This window comes from Typopeltis vanoorti, chromosome 24 (assembly GCF_054136105.1).
Source record: "Typopeltis vanoorti isolate ZY-2024b chromosome 24, IOZ_Tvanoo_1.0, whole genome shotgun sequence".
Lineage (NCBI taxonomy): Eukaryota > Metazoa > Arthropoda > Arachnida > Uropygi > Thelyphonidae > Typopeltis > Typopeltis vanoorti.
Window position 1 is genome coordinate 75,312,509 of NC_143572.1, and position 24,859 is coordinate 75,337,367.

The 24,859-nt window shown below is 35.7% G+C and overlaps 1 protein-coding gene across 1 annotated transcript in view; it reads right to left on the bottom strand.

Annotated features, from left to right (window-relative positions):
• LOC150093413 (lysosomal dipeptide transporter MFSD1-like) overlaps positions 1–24,859 on the bottom strand; it is a 214,904-nt gene that overhangs the window by 74,143 nt on the left and 115,902 nt on the right. The window contains exons 8-9 of the mRNA XM_090413277.1: positions 7,055–7,111; positions 1,529–1,685 (exon numbers count right to left, since the gene is read on the bottom strand). Coding sequence (XP_090269403.1) covers positions 1,529–1,685; positions 7,055–7,111 — 214 coding nt within the window. The remainder of the gene's footprint in view (positions 1–1,528; positions 1,686–7,054; positions 7,112–24,859) is intronic.

Consider the following 24,859-nt stretch of genomic DNA (forward strand, 5'->3'; position numbering starts at 1 on the left):
TTCAATGGGAGCTGAGAATAATTCTAGAAGTTAAAGAATTACTACGTGTTCCATTAGTTTCATGGAACTTTAACAGAGAGCTGAATTGGTTGAATAGTCTTAAAGAAGGAATGAGCATTTTCCTTTATCCAAGTACGTCTATACACGTGAAGTGTGACCATTAATAGTTCAGTTATCATTGAGAAGATTTATTCTAAATAGTGTTGCCATAGTGTGCTTAGTAAATATAGTTATAAAGTGTGCCCATAGTGAAATTGATGAGCAAAAGATTTATCCGGTAAGAACTGCCCAATTTTATGTTACTTCAGTGCAGAGATATATGTGTAATCCCTCCTGTTATTCCCCACATTAACTATAACGTTTTTTGCTGAAATCAGCCGGAGTATGAAGTATGAAAGTGTATACCCATGAAGCAGTTGTTGCCACCATTAATGTATTGAGACTTCACTGACTGTGTGATAATAGTAAAATTTGTTACTAAGAGATTTTGTGATATTGAACTCTATTAAAAGTTATTTTAATATTGTGAAAGCTATAAGTCTGATAGCAGAATGCCCATAGACTGAATCTGTAAGATGTTGTGACCAGTTAAGCTAAGACATTTATATTATCTTGTTCTCAGAATTGAGTTTATATGTATAATATATAACCCAGAATTAAATGTTTTGTTTTGATGATTTTAAAATTGTGTTTGCCTGAATCTCCTTTACTGCACCGTTCATGAAATTATCGGACCTGTTTAAAATAAAAGATAAACTCGGTCTACCTAAGAAATAATATTGATATAAAATTAGTTGATGCTTGGTTTCACTAATTTTCATTAGACTAATCTAGATATAGAGTGGTGCAGTCTAAAAATATAAATTTCTCTATATTTAAATTAGTAATCAACCAGCAACTTATTACTTGTTTAAGAACAGAGATAAAACAAGATGGCAGATCAAAAACAAGGAAGTATGATCCAACATTACTACTGTTATCATACCACTGCATCAACTTTCTATGATCCTAATTCTACTCATTATGAGAGGGATTAGGGTGCTTTTTACCTCTTGCTGCAGGATACTCATTGCCCCTGGGTAAGAGTTCAATTTGCACTTTAGAAGGTTGATATTATTCATGTAATATCAATTTTCCAAAATGCTTTACAGATGGTAGTATGTACTTTCATGTATCCTGAATATGAATAAAAAAAATAACTTGCAATTTGTAAGGTTCATTTTAAAAATTGCAACTATCATTTTCATAATTAGTATATCCAATTTAGTAAGGAAAAACAACTATTCATAAGCATTTTTTTTCAATGTTATTATTTTGATAATTAGTTCAATTATAAAAAATCCACAGATTTTTTATAATTGAACGAATAGAATCTTCATCTGTGGAACCTGTAGTTTTGTTCAAAAATTTAAGTAATTATTAATAGCAGTGTTTTTTATTTCTAAAATGTAAACATCTCTCTTTACAAGCAAAATTCACAATTCTTTTTCATTAAGGTAAACCATATTATGTATAAAATTAAGATTACCATAGCAACCCATGGGTTGACAAAAGTAAAGGCCAGAAGCATGTGAGCAATAAGTGTTATTATGGCAGCCAGGAAGACCCAAGATAGATTGCGTCCTGTTTTATCAACCAAGAGGCCAAAAACGGGAGATGCTCCTGCTGATATTAAATACACAATGCTGCAAAAGAACAAAACATAATTAAGTTCAGTGAATGGTCTATACCATTTGGGACAGTTATTATGGTGCAGGACTAGCACATGACCAGTTTGATAACATATCAGAGCAGAGTAGGAGACTTATGATTTTCACCTTCTCGCTCTTCATTTTTGCTTCATCCAGCAACTCCTTCCAATACTTTCTCACTCCTCAGCCCATTAGTGCCAAACAAGACAATGTGTATTGTTCTTTAATGATATCAATTTGACTTTGTCAAAATATAGGAAATAATAATCAAAATATTTTAGTTATTATATCATCTAGATTCTTATACTTGAAATATGAGTAACTATCAATATGAGCCTAAATACCAGTTTTTCATTTAAAATTATGATAACTGTTATTGATGCTGAGCAACTGCTGAATCGCAGTAAAGTGGATTTAAAAACTATAATATGCTGCTCAATGTTACCAAAAAAAAAAAAAAAACAGGTAGACATTTTTTTTGGATTGATATCAACTTGATTATGCCAAACCAATCCTGCACCAAAAGTAAATTTCCCAGTTAGTACACTACCATGTTACTAAAATGTAGATGGACAACAGGAGCAATGAGCTTTTTTTCTTCAGGTGTGTTATAAGAGCTTAAAGAACATTCATGTCTGAATGTTTCAGCAAATTACTGTACTACTCCACACACACACACACACACACACACACACACACACACACACACAAAAACAGCATTCAAACAAAAGCTAACTTGATGGTAGAAAAAAATTCTGTACAGTAACTTGATAGCAACAAGACTTGCTTACAATATAATCAGGGCTCTTGAAAATGAGCTTGTCTGTGACAAGTGAGAATTTTCAGTTGATCAGTAAAAAAAAAAAATGTTGTAATAGGTTTCACGGTATAATAAGAACACAGATGGTTAAGAAAATAACTATTTATTAACTTAAAAGCTAAATAGTTAATAAATAGTTATTTTCTTAACCATCTGTGTTCTTATTATACCGTGAAACCTATTACAACATGTCTGACGAACACATAAGCCTATCCACGCGTAGTTAAAAAAAAAGAAAAAAAAATACATTTATCTTACTTATCGCACCTGTTAGAGAATGATGGCAATTACAAATCTCTTTAATGTCGATTATCACTGTTTTTATCATAATGGAATATGACCAGTGAGAAGACAGAATAGGCATTCATCATTTTATTTTTAGAGTGCTCAAGTTGTACCATGAGGTAATCAATTATTTATTTCTTACCTAGTGATTGAATATGCAGAATTTGAACACTTATAGTGGATATTAAGAGTTGAGAAAGATGTATTTATTTTCACAAAATAAATTTTTTATGCAGATTTTAACCAAATATTTTTTGCTTGATTTGTGAGCTGCTGCCATGTTGTATGAGAACAGACCTTGTTTGTCTGATAATATTCTACAGCCAATCAGACTTCAGAAATGTACTAATATAGTTGGTGTAGATTTAAGGGTTTTAATTTTTTTGAGAGTTTTATGATACTGAATGTTTAACATTTGTTTATGACAACAGAAGAAAGTGTTTGATTTTTTCATAAAAAGCGATACAAGGCACATTTTAATTATCAGAAGCAAAAAGTAGTATATATTACTAAAATTATAAATAATAAATGTCTTGTATCACTTATAAAATGCATGAAATTTTTTTTTCTTCAGAGACTGGCAAATAAACTAATGCATAAGTAATTAACATATTTGCCTCAATGCTGGTAATCATACAGGGTCAAAATCAGCAATCAGCCATAGAATTAGCAAAAGCTTATAAAATGACCAGATCCATGTGACTATGATATATTGCGTGGCTGTCGCACAGTAAACCATGCTAACATCTGACCAATGAAATATTTGTCTGACTGGTGAGCCAGTACAAAATTTTTCAAGTCTTGCATATAATAATAATCAGTTAATAATAACTATTCATCATAACTACAGGATAATATGACAGCAATACATAGTTCAAAGTTATGTCTGTATGTGTATACAGGGGGGTCTGGAAAGTTCTGATAAACACCTCGAACAAATTACAGGTAACCCTCATATAACGCGGTACTTATACAACACAGTTTCGTTATAACGCAGTCTACAAATTGTGGCAACCCTTTCAACGCAGTACTTATACAATACAGTTTTGATAAAAACACGGTCTACAAATTGTAGTAACCCTTTATCATATGTTTTTCACCACACAACTTGAAAATCAAATTTTATCTCTGTTAAATTTGCGCCTGCCTATATGCATATGTAGTTATAAGTAGCGAATTTATATTAGGAGAAATACCCTTTAGCACCCATGTACGCCAATTGTTTACTGTATAAAGTATTAATTATTGTTGAACATTGTCTTCGTTTTCTGCCAGGAAAGCGCATTAAAAATCATAAGTGTGTTAATCTCAAGCTGAGCACTTTATTTTCTGGTCAGTTATATACAATATGTAATGCTTTTTTTGTGTAAAAATTTATTTTTATAGTAATGCCCACTTAGAGGGCTTCTGCGATGTGGTTGAAAACGAAATTAGTGAATTAATTGATTGGGAAATAGATTTAAATGAGGAGGAACTGATGCAATTAATAGATGATGTCGAACCGAATGGCGGGGAAAGTTCTGCCGAAGATTCTGATTGCGATGAATCCGTTAAAGAATTCAGTTTAAAGAAATTAGCAGGATTGTACTTGGCAAGAAAGTAATTTTACAGATAATGATCCCTCAATGGAGCTCTCCAGAAAATTCATGAGACAATTGGATATTTGTTTAGCTCCGTATTATGTATTTAATAAAAAAAATTGCAGCATAGTGGTATGCAAGGTCTTATTACTGACTTTTTTGATAACTAAACCAGCCGAAGTATGCAAAGAATTATAGAAATGATGTTGAAGAGATTTCAAGCGATGACGACGTCCAGCAACTCGTAATAAAGAACATCTATGAAATGTTCGTTTTGAAGACAGTGATGACGATTAAAATATGCACTTTATTTTATTTTGCCTAAAACATTTATCCATTATGCGCAATGAAACTTAAGTACAATTTGTATTTTTATAAATTTATACTGTGTATTTGTTTCATAGTTTATATGTTTTCGTAACTTACATGAATTACCTGAATTAAATAAAAATATTTTTTGTTGGATATGTCATTGTTGTTTATATAATTAGAAAAAAAAAAAACGATTTTGGAACATAACCCTACTTTTTCTATGTAATCTGAGTCTTGCATAACGCGATTTATATAACGCGGCATTTCTGTGGATCCTAACATCTGCATTATGCGAGGGTTACCTGTATTACAATTTATTCTAAAATGGTTTTAAAGGGTTTCAAAGGTATGTTCTTTTTTTTGTGATTATATCAGTTGCTTTGATATCATTTTTGTTCTAGATGTTTATCAGAACTTGCAAGATCCCCCCCCCCCATGTGTGTGTGTATACTGATTATGTATACACACATGTATACATAATCAGTATATATATCAATTTTTCGATATTTAATTAAGTTTCAAATTTTCAAATATATGACTTTGAAATAATAATGGATTCATCATATCCTTCCATTCAATAACGTTACATTGATAAACTGAAGTCTTCTAAGCTCTTTTTTCAACTATGAGAATAATATAATTAAATTTATGTTATTACTATTCAGATGTATAATACACTGCTATCAGTGGGCTAGGGATTAGATGACCTGGAAATCTTGTTCCAGAGACCAAGCATGAAACTTTTTTGAGCCACTTCAAGTTTTCAACAGCATGGTGGTGGTCTCACAGAGGATGATGAAATTCATCTACCACCTAAAGACATTCACAAATATCTATGTCCATTGTTTTCTCTTGTATACTAATGCAGTGTGAAAATATTATCAACAATAACATGGTAGGTAAGACTTATTTCTTGTGTGTTCTCTCCAGATGAATTCATGCAGATTTTTATGTTCAAATATGATGACAGTAATGAATAGTCCATATAATGAATAGAAACAGAGCAGTTACAATTATTAACTTTACTTCTTTCTCCAAAACATTTCTGTATATCTAGGATACGTTTCTTACTCTAATGTTTAGATCTAACAAATACCAGCTTTTCCTTCTTCATTATGTCAGATGGCTTCTCTAATGACTCAATGAATTCCAATACGTTCTTCTTTTCAACTAGAATATTTTGTGGGATCATAGATACAAATAAGTCTCATTGTTCAATTTTCCATTTCCCATTTTGAAATCTGTTCCCATTACTTTTTTTTTAATACGAATCCCATCTATGAAAATTGCCTATCATTCAAGTATATAAATTTCAAATACTGAAAATCTCGCTCTCCTAAGTATTACTCTTTATTTTTACAGCAGTTAATCTGTCAACAATTCTCAAAATATCACCCATTTAAAAAAAGAAATGAATTACTTGCATTGCTAAATATTCAGTTTCGGTCTAGCAAATGCAAATTCAACAGACTTAATATAAAAGTTCCTAGCCTTAAGAAAGTAAGGCTATTAGGCTTCGATATTATGCATACTAAATTGCATGTATTCTTATGGATAATTTGTCCATTATGTGAGATAAGGAACCTGGTTTCAGGGAAGGAAACCATTCCATCTCCATGTGAGACCAGGTAACTTACCTTCAGTTGAAAATGCTCTTACAAAAGTTCTCTGAATCATAGATGATATTCAAATCCGCTTTCAACCAAAGAACAAATCACCTGTCTGGTTGGCTGAGTGGATGGTGCTTCCATTCTCCAAGTTCAGCAGAGATACCAGTGAAAGATGTAATGCATTTGAATCAACAGTCTGCTATATGACAATAGCTGACAACACTATTCATTTCAATGTTTGTGAATGTCATTAGGTGGTACATTTTATTGTTCAATATAAAACCAATATTGAAGGCTGAAGGCTTGAAAAAGGTTTAATGATTGCATTATGACACTTATGACACATTATGACACATATCAAACACTCAATACAGAGTGTTTTCAGATTATCTAACCCTTAGACCATAAGGCTAATGAATGACTTGCTTACAATTTCCATGGATGGAAGCTGCATATATATATATATATATATATATATTAATATATAGTCCATGGACCTGCAACTACAGTGGTCTCAAGTAAAATCTATAAAGTCATAAACTTATAACCCATAACTAGAAGCTTAAATAGTAGACAGATCTGTTTATTGCTAATTTGAGAAGAATCTGCATTTTTAGAGAGAGAGAGATGGGGGGAGGGAGAGATCTAAAAATATATAAAAAATAACACTGGTATGTTCTATTCAATAACTTTAATTTATTCTTTTCTTGAAGAAAATTTCATTATAACTTGCTTACATAGTTCTATGTAACTTACCTATCAATAAGGTTGGCTGCACGTGGATCAAAGCCGAACTTTCGGGAAAAGAATAGACTAAGAAGCAATTATATGTGAAAGGGTGTAATTATAAATATAAAAGCATGAGAAGCAGAAAAATCAAACATTTTTATCCTTAATCATCATATTTTAATGTTATTATAAACACCATAACAATAAATATTAAAATATTCACTGACTATTATTTCACTGGATTTTTAACCAGCATCTTCAGAACATAATTACTTGCCACAGTACACTATAGTATAGGAAACAATTTAGATTATTTCATACACTCATTAACAAAAAATGAAGTTTCAACTTGGTACTCTCTAATATTGTATAAATAGAAGCTTACAGTTACTGGGTTAGAGTTGATCTTAAAATGACTTGTCTCCAAAATTTTAGGAAAATTAATGTAGCCATACTTGTTGGAATTAGGTTTCATTGCCTTTGCTGTCTAATGTGTAGCAACTTTCATACAGGGTTTCCCATCCTGTGTCATAATTTTAAAGGTCTACTTACACACCTCAAAACTTGCAAAAATATCTCAATAAATATCTCTAGTCCATTTCCAATATACAGACTGCGTTATAGGGGCTGTTGGCTCAAAAGACAACAACCTATAATGCAGATAGAAGCACAATGTCAAAAAATATGCATAAATCCATTAGTGACTAGCAAAAGAAACATTGTAGGTCGAATGTACTTCACAGCAAGTGTTTGAAATAATCTCAGCTGCCAGCCCTCATGCACTCCACAGCTCTTGGTTGGTGTCTAATGGTAGTGTATGCATCTTCAATATGTACCTGAAGTTCATTAGCATTTGCCCCAATGAGGTTAGAGTACATCAATGATTTCAAATGGTCCTGCAAATAAAACCACACAGGATTCAGATCAGGTGACTGACTCACACAGGTGATCTCACTCACCTCAGTCCTATCTAAAGTGATGGAGAAAACCATCAATTCTGAACTCCTAAACTATCTTGAAGGTACCCAGTTATTAAGCAACCCACCAGAATGGATTCCGTCAAGAGATCTATATCACCCATCTCTGGACAAATGCCATGGAGAAATTTGGCAAATTTCAAATGGTTGCACTTGATATCTCCAAAGCTCTCGACTGGGTCTGGCACAAAGGCTTACTAAGATCTGTTTGCTTACTAAGCAAACTTTCCATCATTTGGACTGACTCAGGACTTCTGCAGTTGGATTGCTAGCTTTGTCTGGACACACACTTGTGTAATGGTAGACAGTGTCCTATCCTCTCACCATCCAACTGGGGTTGCACAGGGTTCTGTTCTCTGACCAACCCTCTCCCTTCTGTATATCAATGACATACTTCAGCTGACCTTCAACCCAATACACAGTTTTGCAGATGATAGCACATTGCACTCCTCCCTTTCATTTGAAAAACCTTACTCTATGCAACTCACTTCAACCTACAGAACATCAACCACCACTGCCCTCAATTCTGACTTACAAGTCATCCTTCAATGGGGCTCAGATAACCTCGTCAACTTCAATGCTAGAAAAACCCAGTTCTGTCTTATTTCTCACAAAAAAATAACCATTTCTCCTCCCCCCCCCCCTCAATATTATTTTTGATAACACTCAAATTTCCAGACAAGATGAGATTTCTCTTCTTGGAATTATCCTGATATCAGGCCACTCATGACAAAAACTTATCACAACCACTGCATCTTCAACTTCCAAAAAACTAGGATTTCTCTTTCGTTACTTCACCTCTAAACAGCTGTTGACCTTATACATGTCACAAATCTGCTCAGCTATTGAATACCGCTCTCACATTTGGAGCAGGGCTCCTAAAAGCTCCTTCAAAATGCTTGACTCAATACAGAGGAGAGCAATTAGGTTGATAAATGACCCATCTCTTACTAACTCACTCTCCTCAATTTCACATAGAGTTTAATCTCTGCAATTTGTGTATTCTACAAATATTTCCATGGCAAATGTTCATCTGAAATAGCATTAATAATTCCCACACTCACTACTAAGCCCATTGGAACACATACAGCTGCTGTATGTGTTGCAATGGGCTTAGTACTGAGCATCTCTTCACAGTGCACCTTGAAACCCACAGAATAAGTTTCTCCTCCTTCATCCCTGCAACTGTTGTACTATGGAACAGTCTTCGTAATGTCTTTGTCACCCATGTACAGTACTAATGTACTACAGGTTGATCAACCAACCTCTTGTGTATGGGCCCAACATAAAAAAAAAGGGGGCAACAAAGAAAGAATGTAATTGGTCCACTGCAACCAATCCGACTTTCAGGAAACCTTGTTCAATATACCCTCAGGCTTCACAACCAAAGTGTGGTGAGCACTAGCATGCATGAAACACACATTTCTCTCCTGCACCAACAGAATATCATTGAGCACAACACAGAAGATGTTGTCTAACAGGTTTTGCAAGAAGCACAAAGGTCCTGTGAGCATGTTTGGCAAAACAAACAGTCCTATTAATCTGTCTAGACTGAATAACTGCATATGGAATTTGATTGGCTCACATGTGACCATTGTGATAACTGAATATTCCTTCTTGGATGAACATCGCCTCATCTCTGAAAAGTGTGAAAACACAAGAGAATCTGTGGGGTCCAGATACATTGTTATAGAAACCACTGGCAAAATACTAGTTGATGATGACTGTTAAAAGTGCTTGAACCTCCTGTAAATGGTATGGATAAAGCCAATTTTCCTTCCCTTGAAATGCTTCTGCAATTCTCCAAGTACCAGTGCATGAATTCCATGTCAGTAGATGCAATATGTTTTCTTCAGTTCCTGGTATCCTCATGGTTCTTTGTTCCCTCTTATTTTGTGGTGCAGAAACTACCAAGCATATAAAGCCAGCAATGAAAGAGTGAATGTTTGAGAGTATGGAATTTAATGACCAGGGAAAGCCTCTTGAAAAAGCTAACTTGCTTTGTGTGCATTTCTATGTGCATCTATGACAAAAGTGTGTATAAGCCAATTCAGTAAATGTGAACCCATCTTACATTGCATAAATGCCAATATGTAACTCAGACACACTGAAACAAATGGTATCTTTCACAGGATGCTTATTACACGAGGAGAACTCCAGGCACTAAGGCACTAATGCTGACAGCAAGCAAAGCAGATAGATGCAACAAGTTGCATCTATCTGCTTTGCTTGCTGTCAGCATTAGTGCTTCAACTGAAAAGTCTCTCCCCCTCCTCCAAATGCTTAGTTTACAGACTCATGTTTATTGGGACCTTCAAGATGTATTTGAATAATTCAAATACATCTAGGGAAATTTTGTCTCTATAAATCAAAAATCTGTATAACAGATTATTTTTCTTTCATCTAATCCTGTGTGAAAGGCTATTCAAAGTATAGTCTACCAGTCCCAACATGACAATGATGGTAGAAATGTATTTAACAGTTGTCCAAGGAAGATATTAACAGATCATCCTGTCTGTCCACAGACAGAGCCATATTAAAGTCATTTCATACATTGCAGGATATTACAAAGGATGGAGTTTGACCTTTGGTGAGCAAATCCGGACACTAATTTAACTGGTGTGAAGATATTTTTTTAGTACTTCAGCTGTCTTTTCAGATATACCTTGAGTGCTTTGGTTTTGTGTGTTATGGGAGTAGGGAGCATGTAGTATTTTATCTATATTATAGAGGATGTTGGCAATGGATAAAAAAATGTGGCAGAGGTATTTGACTTCTGTGGTAAAACCTGCATCACAGAATACATTACAACTCTGTCTTTGGGTTAGTTATTGTTTTGAAGGTCCCATATTGTTGCATAGATAAATATACAATTTTATCTATACAAATATCTTCCAGTGTGTGCACATTGGCTTTGTATAAATAGAAAAAAAAAAAAAAAACAGATCCATTTGAAAAACAAGTGAAAGCATCAAAAAAGGGTAGACAGTTATTTGATTATTTTTGTGCATTTTAGAGTGCTGGTGTTTAGATGACTTAAAAAAAAGAATCTGAAAAGGTCCTGGGATCAAACTGCGAATGACGATGCATCATCCATATGGCATAGTCAGACTAAAAGTTTGAGAATAGTCAAGTGTTTTGTTAAGAAGTGTTTTGTTCTCCAACAAATCTATACAGAAATTAGCAACAGGAGAGAAGGGGGAAAAACCCAGTGTAGTTCAATTAATTTGTCTGTAGATTCTTCCTTTTAACATAATGTAACCTGCATATACTGTAAATTTGAATAATTCAAATACATCTAGGGAAATTCTGTGACTCTATTAAGTCAAAAGTCTCTGCTAATGGTATATAGAAATTGAAAATCAATATTGAAACTAACCATGACATCTGAATTTTTAAGGATATGATTTTTTTTTACATAACTGAATTTCATGTCAGCTGGGGTGTCGCCCGGTTAAACAAGGCCCCTGTTGAAAACAACAGGGAACCAGGGCAAACGGTGTAAAGTCAGCTACTGGAACGAATCTCGGAACACATCCCAACTCAACATTAGCAGAGTTCAAGACTGGTATTATCAATGTAAGAAGCATCAATGGAAAAGAAATGGAACTAGCAGAAGAATTGGATAAGTACCACATCTACATAATATGCATGATGGGGGGGGTGATATCTTTCTAAGTAACAAATACAAAATGTTATATTCAGGCAATAACAATCAGGGAAAAGAGGAAACAGCTATAGTATTCAACATTAAATACAAGGATAATCTTCTTCAATGGCATGCAATATCAAGTGGAATGGTGAAGGTAAATGTCAGAATGGGAAACTGGATAATGAAACTCATTTATGCTTATTATCCTAGAAAAGACTCTACTAAGGAAGAAATGGAGGAATTTTTTTGAGACATAACAGAAGGCAAGTTGGCACAATGAAAAATGAAAAGTTGTTCATTGTTGATCTAAACAGCAAAACAGAAAATGATTATCAGACATATAGATATGTTTTGGGAAAATTTGGAGAAAGGATGTAAACCATGTTCCAACATAAAAATGTATACAAATTCACATGGAGAGAAGATGCAAGAAATAAGAAAAGTTTCATTGACTATGTTATAGTTGAGAGCGATGATTTCCCATTGATTAAGGACATAAGAGTATACAGAGGATTTGAAAAAGGAAGTGATCACTATTTAGTTCTCAGCAGGATAAAATTGAATTTTATATTGAAAAGAAGACTGTGTAAGAAAGTTTTAAAATGAATTAAGGTTGAGCAGCTTTCAGAGGTGAATTGAAAAACTGAAGGCTACTAAAAAAGCTTAGAAATGGAGGAAAAGTACTGTAAAAGAAATCAGAGATGATAAAGGTGACATGAAAACCGAAGATAGTTATTCTTGATGTTGGGCATATTACTTTGAAAGACTGCTAAGCAGTGTTTCATAAACGAAACAAGCAAAACATTACCAAAAACGTGAAGTGAGGAAAGACAACTGGAGTAGATGATATGCAACCAGAAATGCTCAAATATGGAGGTATAAAAGTTTTACAGTGGCTTTGTTCCATAAATCAGAAGGTCTGGTCAGAGGATTGAATTCCAGATGACTGGAGTAGAGTTCTCATAGTAGTACCCATCTATAAAAAAAAAAGGGAAATAAAGTAATTCTAAAAGTGAGAATTACAGAACTATTTCCCTATTGAGTGTTCCTGGAAAGATTAATGAAGATATACTTGAGAAACAACTAAGAAAAATTGTGAAAGAGAAGCTTGGTGAAGAACAAAATGGATTCAGGCCAAACAGGGGTTATCAGGATCAGATTTTCACTTTAAGACAAACAGTTGAGAAATCTTGGAAAAACAAGGATTTGTATTTAAGTTTTGTAGATGCGGAAAAGCATATGACAAGGTGAAGAGGAAAGTTCTTCAAAGAAAGAACTCAAATCAAGTTAAATCAAGTGTGCAATAAGGGTGCATATTATTCCACTGTTATTCATGGCCTGTATCGATCACATTAAGAAGGAAAGTGGTATTAAACCTGATATCAGAATTGGATATATTAATCTTAGCGCTTTACTTTATGCAGATGATGTTATACTTCTGAATAAATCCAGTACAAGTCTGTAAGATTACTTGAACAAATTGAATAATTGCTGTAACATTAGTATGAAAATCTTGTAGCAAGGTTTATAAGTTGATCATACATAACTGGTAATTGACTTAAGGAATTTACAATGCATAAAACAGATATCAATTAAAGGAAACTTTAATGAATACCTTCAATATTTTGGCAATGTCACGTTGCCATCTTCAGGAACATACAAATATGATATTTGCATGCAGGCACTAACAAAAGCAAATGAGGAAGAAGGCAAGAAACTATTACTGTTCCTAAAGTTCTAATGTTGCCTGCTAGCAGGCTAATTGGGTTGTCTTGGCCGTTGGGCTGAAGTTCTGATGTAAGTCTCCCAAATTTGGGACAGTCTCATGCACCTAAATTTGTTGAGGTTTGGAACATTTTTAGAGCTGCTGATGATCCCATGAATAATCTTTCGTACTTGAACTTGCTGCAGTGTATTATTTTAGTTTTCTTCCAATGAATTCTATGGCGGGTATCTATGGCATGGTCTGCAAGCCCAGAGTGGCTGTACTGGTGAAACTGGATATAGTTTTTGTGTTCTGAAATCCTGATATTCGCTATCCTGCCTGTTTGGCCAAAGTAGGACAATTTACAGCTGCAAGGGACCTGGTATACACCAGGTAGGTCTAGGGGAAGTGGTTGGTCTTTGATAGAGCAGATAAGGGATGCCAACTTTTTATATGGTCTATAACAAGAAGTTAGGTCATATTTTTTGAGGATATTGGTTATTTTCTCAGAGGTGCCCCAGATGTAGGGGATGGTGATAGATTTAGTGTAATCTTTATTGTGAAGGGGGGGAAGGGTGGGGTTGTGGTTTACTGGTTGTAGTATTTTTTTGGATTTTTTTTTAGGGGGGGGGGGGTTGTAGCCATTGGCTAAGAAAGTGTTGAGGATGTGGTTTAGTTCAGTGGTTAGGGCATCGTCATCTGAGCAGATTAATTTTGCCCTGTTATATAGTGTTTTTATAACCCCATATTGTTGTGAGGGGTGGGTGGGAGGAATGTTGGTAAATGTATCTGCTTGTTCATAAATGTCCCACTCAAGGAAATCCTAAAGCTCATCCAAGCTAAATTTCTGCCCGATATCTCAGCCCTATTTCAGTTCACAATGAACCCAGGCTATTTTGTTTGGCAAGGAAAATTCTACAAACAGATAGAGGAGACATCCATGGGTTCACCACTTTCCCTGCCCTTGGCCAACTTCTTTATGGAGACCTTTGAAGAGAAAGCCTTAAACTCTGCCCCACAAAAACCGACTATTTGGCTTCAGTACGTGGATGATGTGTTTGCTATTTGGCCACATGGCTGAGAGGAGGCCTCCACATAGCCTTTAAAGGAATGCAGAGAACCGACCAGGGCTTCTGACCTAATGACCAATCCTCACCTTCTCGTGGTGCACCCTGTTGGGTATCTACTTTGATACTGAACGAACGAGGATGGGCTGGCAATTTGGGATTTAGCCGACCAAATTGTATTCTTATTGGTTAAACCAAAATAAAAAATGATGGTACAACATGACAAAATTTCATGCCGGCTGGGGCGTCGCCCGGTTAAACAAGGCCCCCGTTGTTTTTGCCAGGGAACCAGGGCGAACAGCGAAAAGTCAGCTACTGGAACAAATCTGAAAACAAACCCCAACTCAACATCACCAGAGTTAAAGATCGGTACTATCAACGTAAGAAGCCTGAATGGCAAAGAAATGGAGCTAGCTGAGGAATTAGATAAGTACCAGATCGACATAATAGGGGTGACTGAAACAAAAAAGACCAAAACTGGTGAGATCTTTCTGAGCTATAAATACAAAATGTTATATTCAGGCAATAACAATCAAGGAAAAGAAGGAGTAGCCATAGTATTCAACACAAAATAAGAGGCTAATCTTCTTGAATGGCAGTCAGTCTCAAGTAGAGTAATGTGGGCAAATATGAGAATGGGGAACTGGACAATGAGACTTATTTGTGCCTATGGTCAGACAGAAGGTTCTACTAAGGTAGAAGTGGAGGAATTTTTTGAGGCTTTAGAAAAAGCAACTGACACAATGAAAAAGGAAAAGTTGGTCCTTGTTGGGGATCTAAATAGTAGAGTAGGAAATGATTGTGAGACATACAAAAATATTTTGGGAAAATTTGGAGAAAAGAGCAAAGCTAATAATAATGGCAAATATCTGTTGGATTTCTGCTCAGGACATGGACTGGTTATTACTAACACCATGTTCCAACATAAAAATGTGCACAAATTCACATGGAGAGAAGAGGCTAGGAATAAGAAAAGTCTCATTGACTATGTTATTGTTGATAGTGATGTTTTCTCCCTGGTGCAGGACACCAGAGTGTACAGAGGATTTGAAATTGGAAGTGATCACTATTTAGTCTTGAGCAGGATAAAATTGAATTTCATATTGAAAAGAATAACATGTAAGAAAGTTTTAAAGCGAATAAAAGTTGAGCAGCTCTCAGATGTAAACTGTAGACTAAAATACAGAAATATTATTGAAAAGAAAATGAAAGAGTTTGAGAACAGGAATCAAACCTTGGAGATTCAGTGGCAAACTCTAAAGGAAACATTGATTGATTCTGCCAGAGAGGCATGTGGTGAGGTTGTGTGCAAAGATAAAAAAATCAGAACTCCCTGGTGGACACAGGAAGTTAAAGAGGCAGTGAAGGAAAAGAAGAAAGCATATCAAAAGTTCCTGGCAAATAAGTCAGCTTTTACTCTTACAGAATACAGAGACAAATGTAAGAAAGCTAAACAGTGTGTAAAACTAGCTAAACAAAAGTCATGGGAGGACTTTGGCAAGAATATAGAAAATAAATATCAAGAAGGTGGCAAAATATTCTGGAGGTTGTTGAAGAAGCTTAGGAATGGAGGAAAGAGTGCTGTAAAAGGAATTAGAGATGATAAAGGTGAAATGAAAACAGGAGAAAAAGATATCCTTGAAGTATGGAGTAATTACTTTGAAAAACTGCTAAATGAAACAAGCAGTGATGACAGCACAGTGATAAAATACACTGACCAGGCATGCAGTCAGGAATACATATCCATACTTGAAGTAGAAAAAGCCATCAAAGGCTTGAAATGTGGAAAGGCAGCAGGAGTAGATGATATTCGACCAGAAATGCTGAAGTATGGTGGTATAAGAGTCTTACAGTGGTTGCACTGCATAGTTCAGAAAGCCTGGACAGAGGGACGAATTCCCGATGATTGGAGTAGAGCTCTCATAGTACCCATATATAAAAAGGGAAATAAAACTGAATGTGAGAATTACAGAGGTATTTCCCTACTGAGTGTTCCTGGCAAGATCTATGCAAGTATACTTGAGAAACGGTTGAGAAGAATTGTGGAAGAAAAGCTTGGTGAAGAACAAGCTGGATTCAGGCCAAATAGAGGCTGTCAGGATCAGATCTTCACTTTACGACAAATAGTCGAGAAAGCATGGGAATATAACAAAGATCTGTATTTAAGTTTTGTCGATTTGGAAAAGGCATATGACAAGGTGCCAAGAGAGAAGCTATTCAATACGCTGCAGTTATATGGTGTCAATGGGGCATTATATCAAGCAATACTTAGTCTTTATTTGAGTTGTGAGTCTGCAGTTAGAATTGAAGGAAGTACAGGAAGATGGTTTAATGTTAAATCTGGTGTGAGACAAGGATGTACGTTATCCCCTCTGTTATTCATTATCTATATGGATCACATTATGAAGGAATGTGGTATTAAACCTGATATCAAAATTGGAGATGTTAATGTCAGCTCTTTGCTTTATGCGGATGATGTTATACTTCTAAATAAATCCGCTACAAGTCTGCAAGATTCTCTGACTAAATTGAATAGCCGTTGTAATAGATATGGTATGAAGGTCAGCAATAAAAAGACAAAGACAATGAAAATAGGCAGAATCATTGAAAATGTCAACTGTGTTGTGAATGGAAAACCTGTGGAACAAGTAAAACATTTCAGCTACTTAGGCACAATTTTTACTGAAGATGGTAAACTAAATATAGAAATAGACAACAGAATCAGCAAAGCTGGTATCGTGGGAAGTCAATTGAATAAATTCATATGGAATAAGAAAGAAATTAGTCGGAATACTAAATTAGCTGTATACAAGACTGTGTTCAAACCAATTTTAACTTATGGATCTGAGAGCTGGGTCAGAAGTAAAACACTTGACCAAAGACTAGAGACCGCAGATATGAGAGTCCTGAGAAAGATTAGAGGCGTGAACAGATGGCATCAATGGCAATATCATATTAAAAATGAGGATATTAGGAAAGAACTTGACATTGTCAGCATCCAGGAATGCATTAGCAGAGCTAATCTCAGATGGTATGGTCACTTAAATAGAATGGGAGAGGAAAGATTAGCAAAACAAGTGTTCTCTGCCAGGTTGGCAGGAAAACGACCCAGAGGAAGACCAAGATATAGGTGGATTGATACGGTACAAAGTGCCTTAGACGATAGAAATATAAGATCTGATAATGTTGGAGTCTTGACAAGTAACAGACTGATTTGGAGGAAAATTGTAGATAGGAAGTTAGTAATGATGTAATTTTTTCATGTAGTACTGTCATATCCTGTACACCCCTTGAGGGTACATGGCAGGAATTTGATGATGATGATGATGGCTCAGATACCCTCCACTCCTTCCTAACACACTTAAACAACCAACACCCCAGGATCTAGTTCACCTTGGAAAAAGAGGAAAACAACACCCTCCCCTTCCTAGACACTCTAATCACTCGCCAGCCTGATGGATCTTTGGTTTTCTCTGTTTATAGAAAACCCACCCATACAGGCAGATACATTCACCAACAATCCCACCACCACCCTTGACAACAATATGAGGTTATAAAAACGCTATATAACAGGGCAAAATTAATCTGCTCAGATGACGATGCCCTAACCACTGAACTAAACCACATCCTCAACACTTTCTTAGCCAATGGCTAAAACCCCGAAAAAATACTAAAACCAGTAAACAACCCCCCCCCCCCTCCTTTCACAATAAAGATTACACTAAATCTATCACCATCCCCTACATCTGGGGCACCTCTGAGAAAATAACCAATATCCTCAAAAAATATGACCTAACTTCTTGTTATAGACTATATAAAAAGTTGGCGTCCCTTATCCACTCTATCAAAGACCAACCACTTCCCCTAGACCTACCTGGTGTATACTAGGTCCCTTGCAGCTGTAAATTGTCCTACTTTGGCCAAACAGGCAGGACAGCAAATATCAGGATTTCAGAACACAAAGACTACACCCGGTTTCACCAGTACAGCCACTTTGGGCTTGCAGACCATGCCATAGATACCCGTCATAGAATTCATTGGAAGAAAACTAAAATAATACACCGCAGCAAGTTCAAGTATGAACGATTATTCATAGGATCATCAGCAGCTCTTAAAAACATTCCAAACCTCAACAAATTTGGGTGAATGAGACTGCCCCAAATTTGGGACAGTCTCATGCACCCAAACTCAGCCCAACAGCCAAGACAACCCAATTAGCCTGCTAGGGGGCACCATTAGGACTTTAGGAACAATAATAGTTTCTTGCCTTCTTTCTCATTTGCTTTTGTTAGTGCCGGTATGTAAATATCATATTTGTATGTTCCTGAAGATGGCAACGTGACGTTGCCGAAATATTGAAGGTATTCATTCAAGTTTCCTTTAATTAATATCTGTTTTATGCGTTGTAAATTCCTTAAGTCAATTACCAGTTAGTATGAAAATCAGAAATAAAAGGACAATGAAAATAGGCAGTTGAAAACATCAAAAAAAATTAGTCAAAACACTAAATTAACTGTATAGAAAACAGCATTCGAACCGATTTTAACTAATGAATAACAACCACCACCACTACGGGTTCAACACCCATAGGTGTGTGATGCCATCTTGATATGATGTTTCCATTGCATTCTATTTTGCGCAAGATGACTTAGTTTGTGTGCAGTTTCTGCACCATTTGACAATGATGTTCCATTCTCTGTTTGGTCTTCGATTTTGTTCTTTCCTTCAATCATCCCAAACAATAGCGTTTTTAATTTCCTCTCACTGTTCATTCTACATATGTGGCCAAATATATGTAGAAAGAAAGATGATAGTTTCTTTGGATAATTATCTGGATCAGGTTTTCTTTTGGTTGTATTTGTCTATAGATTTCCTTATTGTTCACTTTCTGGATCCAGCTTTCTCAAGATCTTTTTATAGCACTTCCTCTCAAATGCAAATATCCTACTTTCAGATTCTCTCAGAAGTACCCAGGCCTCACATCCATAGAGAATGCTGCTAAAGATACAGTTTCCACAATGTGAAGTTTAGTGAGTTTCTTTATAGCTTGGATCTTAGTTTTTTCAAAATGCATAACAAACTTATGTGATGTTGTATTAATTCAACATCTTCTTGGGTCTGGCTCCCACTGATATGGCCACAATAAAGGCTGAAACCAGTCTGGGTGGTAACCTTTCTCTTGATGCATATGATCTGAAAGCTGGGTTAGAAATAAAATATTTGATCAAAGACTGAAAACCTCATATATGAGAGTTCTGAGAAAGATTAGTGGAGTGAACAGATGATATCCATGGCTGCATTACATTAAAAATGAGGATATTAGGAAAGAACTTGTCAATGTTGGCATTCATGTGGTATGGTCACTTAAAGAAAATGGGAGAGGAAAGATTAGCAAAGAAGTATATTTTTTGCCAGGTTGGCAGGAAAAAGACCCAGAAGAAGACCAAGATGTAAACGGATTGATACTGTAAAAAAAAGTGCCTTAAAAGACAGAAATATAAGATTTGATAATGTTGGAGTCATGACGGACAGATTAATTTGGAGGAAAATTATTGATCAGAAGTTAGTAAAGTTGTAACGCTTTCATGTAGTACTATCATAATTATCCTGTGCATCCCTTAAGGTTACAAAACAGGGATTTGATTATGTGATGTTTTACTATAAATCTGAAATGAACAGAATTTTTGTGTGTGTAGAGGAGTTACTTTTCAGTGTCACCCACAAGTAACTAAGAATACCACTTGTTCCCCTGTTGAGAAGGGAGCAGGTGCTAACTGACAAGTTTCAAAATAAGACTGGCTATATTATTGGTTATAGGACATGGGGAAGTATTAAATTTGTGAATTTTTGGGGCTCTATAAATACTGCAATTGCTTTCAGACATGGGGATCTTTATCTATAATTTGGTAAGTTGAATTGCCATCTAGAAGATCATGCATTTTTTTGTTGTATTCTGTTTACTTCATAATGATGGCAACATTACCCTCATCAGCTGCTTTAATTATAAATGATTCATTTTTTTCTTGTAGAATTTTTTAAGGAAGTTATTTCTTGTTTAGTACACAGCTTGTACACCCTCTGTCCAAAAAGAAACCCTAACTTTTGATAGAAAATAAAACACAGGCCAATTATAATTATTCAAATCATTTATTTCAATCAATATACTTTCCCTCAGCTTCGATACAGCATTTGGCACGGTCAATTAATTCATTAAACGAGTTGTTTATATCAGTTTTTAGGATACTGTTGAGGGTTGTCGTTACTGCCACTTGAACGTTTTCAATGGTGTCATATCACTTTCCTTTCATCGGCAAATAAAGTCAGGGAACGAGAAAGAAATCACAGGGTGCTAAATCAGGTGAATACGGTGAGTGATTCAACACACAAACTTGATTTTTGCTCAAAAACTGTCTCACAATGTTCGAACGATGAGATGGTGCAATATCGTGCAAAAGTGACCAGCTGCTTGCATCACGATATTCATACCATATGTGACCAATTCTTGCTATCAATCGCTTCAAAACTTCGATAAAACTCACCATTGACTGTTTGGCCAGGTGGAACGAATTCTTTGTGGATAATGCCCTTGGAATCGTAGAAACAAATCAACATGTCTTTACTTTTGACTTCTCCAAGCGACTTTTTTTCGGATGTCCCTCTTCTGGTGGTCTCCACTCAGCACTCTGGTGCTTTGTTTCGGGCTCATACTCAAAACACCACATTTCGTCACCAGTAACGATCGTTTCAAGGAAGTTTAAGAGTCCTTATGAGCAGTTTTAATGAGGTCCTTGCAGTGTTCAATTCAATACATTTTTTGGTCGTTGGTCAACTTGTGGGGAATTGCAAACTCAATTTACGAAGGCCCAAACTCTCGGTCAAAATGTTGTGCACAGTTGATTTTGGAATCCCCAATTCATCTTCAATCAATCTCATGGACGATTTCGGGTTTTCTTTGATGAAATCACGCACTTTTTGGATGTTAACTTCGCTCAGTCTAGTTTTTGGACGGTCCAGCTTTTTGTTGTCCTCAAGCATCTCACGACCACTTTGAAATCGCTTAAACCACTCGTGAACGTGAGTACAAGGATAAGCATTCATCACTGTATGCTTTTTGAAGCATTTGATGCGTTTTGGCAAAACTTTTACCAAGTTTAACACAAAAGTGAATCGCGACTCTTTGTTTGAAACTCATGTTACGGCTGTTCATCAAAACACGCTGTTACTATAACTGAGCTTCTAATGAAACAAATATCATAAGCAGTTGACACAACACTAATGAAGGTTGTCACTTTCGACAACAAGTCAACTAGTTTTTTCCATTTTTGAAAAGTTCGGTTTCTTTTTGGACAGAGGGTGTAGATGACTTTGATATACAGCTTTGGGGTTTGGTCAGGATAATTGTTATATTTAAGCAAATTTCATTGATGAACTAAGTTACTACCAGATTTTCATCCTCAATTATAAGCATATTGAAAAGTTACTGAGAAAGAGGGTCAAGTTTATAAGTCTATTGCTAATGTATGATAGAAGTGAACCGAGAAGGGCCATGAAGCAAATCGGTGGTGTGCAGTTTTTAAGATATGACTGATGAATATCAGTATTTGAATAGATTTGGTATTAGGTTTCTGGAACAACATTTGTTCAGCAGAAGTGCAAAATTAGTGAAATTCTAAGGTTATTAAGAGGGATGTAGGTGAGAATATGAAAATGATATTGAAAGCTTTTTCAGTTAGAAAGCAGATTATACTTGCAAGAAATTATATTCTTGTTTAATCCTTCATCTATGTGTAAGCAAACAAAGTCTCCATGTGAAGTATCTTCACAACTAGGCTACTTGTATACAGAGGCTGATGACCTCATATCACTTGCCTTAGTATCCAATAATGCAAAGTACACTTTCTTTCAATATGTATATAATGCCATGTATTAACGACCACTATCCAGACCAGTTTCAACCTTTATTGAGGTCTCATCAACAGGAGCCAGACTGAAGAAGATACCATGGTTGAATTAATGCAGGAGTCATATATTTCTCATATATACAAGGAGCTAAAAAGGTACATTATCTTATTATTAAAAATACTCTGGATCAGAGATATTGGTTGAAAGGTTTTTCACTTGGTTAAGAAGCAAAAGCAAATTTGCATGTGAAAAATCTTCATGCACAAACTTCTTACTTGTGAGAAATACACTATGCTGAAAAAAGTATTTGGACACCCTGCATGCCACATGATTTCAGATCCTACTACATGCAAATATTCAGGGAGTGTCTGGGTAAGTATGGTAATATAAGACAGGATGTGCTGCATGTTTTGCACTGTACTTGATGTCAAGATGCAGCATTCAAATGAGCTGACAAACATCCAATGTAGGATGGTAATTGGATGTCACATCAGTGATCTTTCTGTCTGTGACATTGCTACCCATCTCAGTACACTGAAATCCACTTTTGCTTATGTCATTTGTAGATAGAAAATTGATGGTGCTACCACAGAAGGAAAATGCCCTGGGAGGCCACTGACACTCACTGACCGAGATTGACAAGCTCAGTCTCAGAATGTTTGAGCATCCCACATGTCATTCAGCAGTGAATCTCACAGTTAACCTGGAAAATGCTGCAGGGACATCTGTCAGCACTAGAACTGTCCACAGAGAGTTGCATGCCTTAGGTTACCATGGCAGAGCTGCAACAAACAAGCTATACCACCAATAAATGCCAAAGGTTTGGGGCTGGTGTCTTTCACACTGTTCCTGGACCATAGATGATTGCAAAAGGGTCATCTGGAGAGATGAATCACACTTCTAACACTCTGATGGTTGTGTTTGGATCTGGAGATTACCTAGGAAATGGTTCTGGCAGAACTGCATCATTCCAATTGTCAAGTTTGGTGAAGGCTTGGTAATGGTATAGGGATGTTTCAGTTGGATGGGGCTTGGTCCATTGGTGAACATATGCAAAAATCTTGACATCTGATGGCTATCTTAATATTCTGGACAACTTCATGCTTCTGATGCTGTGGAAGTACTTTGCCAGTGACCCTTGCATGTTTCAGCCTGACAATGCTCCATGCCATACTGTACTGCATGTCCAAGACTGGTTTTCACAAAACAATGATGAACTTTTGGACTGACTGGCTCAGAGTCCGAACTCGACCCCATCAAACATCTTTGGAATGAATTAAAATGCAGAATTCACTCCAGAAGTGGCCATCATCAGCAATGGGGGTAGCTTTGCATGAGGAATGGAAGAATATTCCTGTTGTGACATATCAGAAATTGGTTGAAAGCATATCCCAAAGTGTAGTTGCTGTCATTCAGACCAAAGGTGGTCCCACTTGGTACTACAAATGTAATTAAAATGCATTTCTTTTTAAATCACAAATAGGTGTCCAAATACCTTTGTCACCATAGTGTATGTGATGTTTGCATAAATTCAACATCTTCTTGGGTCTGAATCCCACTGATATGACTTCAATAAAGGTCGAAACCAGTCTGGGTAGTAACCCTTCTCTTAATGTATAGCAAAATGCACATCTGAAATGAAGTGTGGTTTGCATTCTGAGATAATAAGGTAATTGATATGAAGTTATCAGACTCTGTACGTACAAGTAGCCTAGTTGTGAAGATACTTCATGCGTAAACTTTGTTTGTTCTTGGATAAAGGATTAAACAAGAACATAATTTTGTGGCAAGTATAATTTGCTTTAATATGAGGATGAGTAAGATCAAAGAATGCTAAATGCATTTCAGCTCACAAAAGAGCAAAACTTACTCTTCTCTATATACTCTGCACTTTGGGCAGAATGTATATTTTCTTTGATCCTTAAAAATGTATGAAATATAGAGTTATCTCTGCAATTTTTCAAGAAATTAAATCTGTTGGAAAGTGATACTTTCTTGCATTTAAGTTCTAAGAAAAAACATACCTGTTTCTTTGTCTCTCAAAATGATACATTTTTGTGATTCACTACAAGTAGATTTTCTTGATTGATAATAACCATGTTTTTAACTCATATGTAATTGGTTATTTATACTAGATATATTTCCTCTACGTGTTTCACTGTCAATGAAGGGATACTCAAAATAACTGGAATCTGAACTTGTCATGAACACGCATTTTCTTGTTACGGATGATACTGATGCTGCTAGGCATCATGAGTGTGCAGTTTTCTGCGCTAGTCTGGCAAGTGCATCATCCTGTGTGAGCTAGTTTGTTGTTCTGGCTGCTTTTTTGTTAGTGCATACAAGCAAGTTTGGTGATTTTGTGATGGGTGCCCACATGGAGTGTGCATGAAATTTTGTTTTCTTTGGGTAAAACTGCAGCTGAAACTATCATTATGCTTCGGCAAGCCTTTAAGGATGACACTTAAGGTAAAACACAGGTCTATGATTGATTTTCCCATTTCAAAAATGAGGACGTCAGTTGAAAAC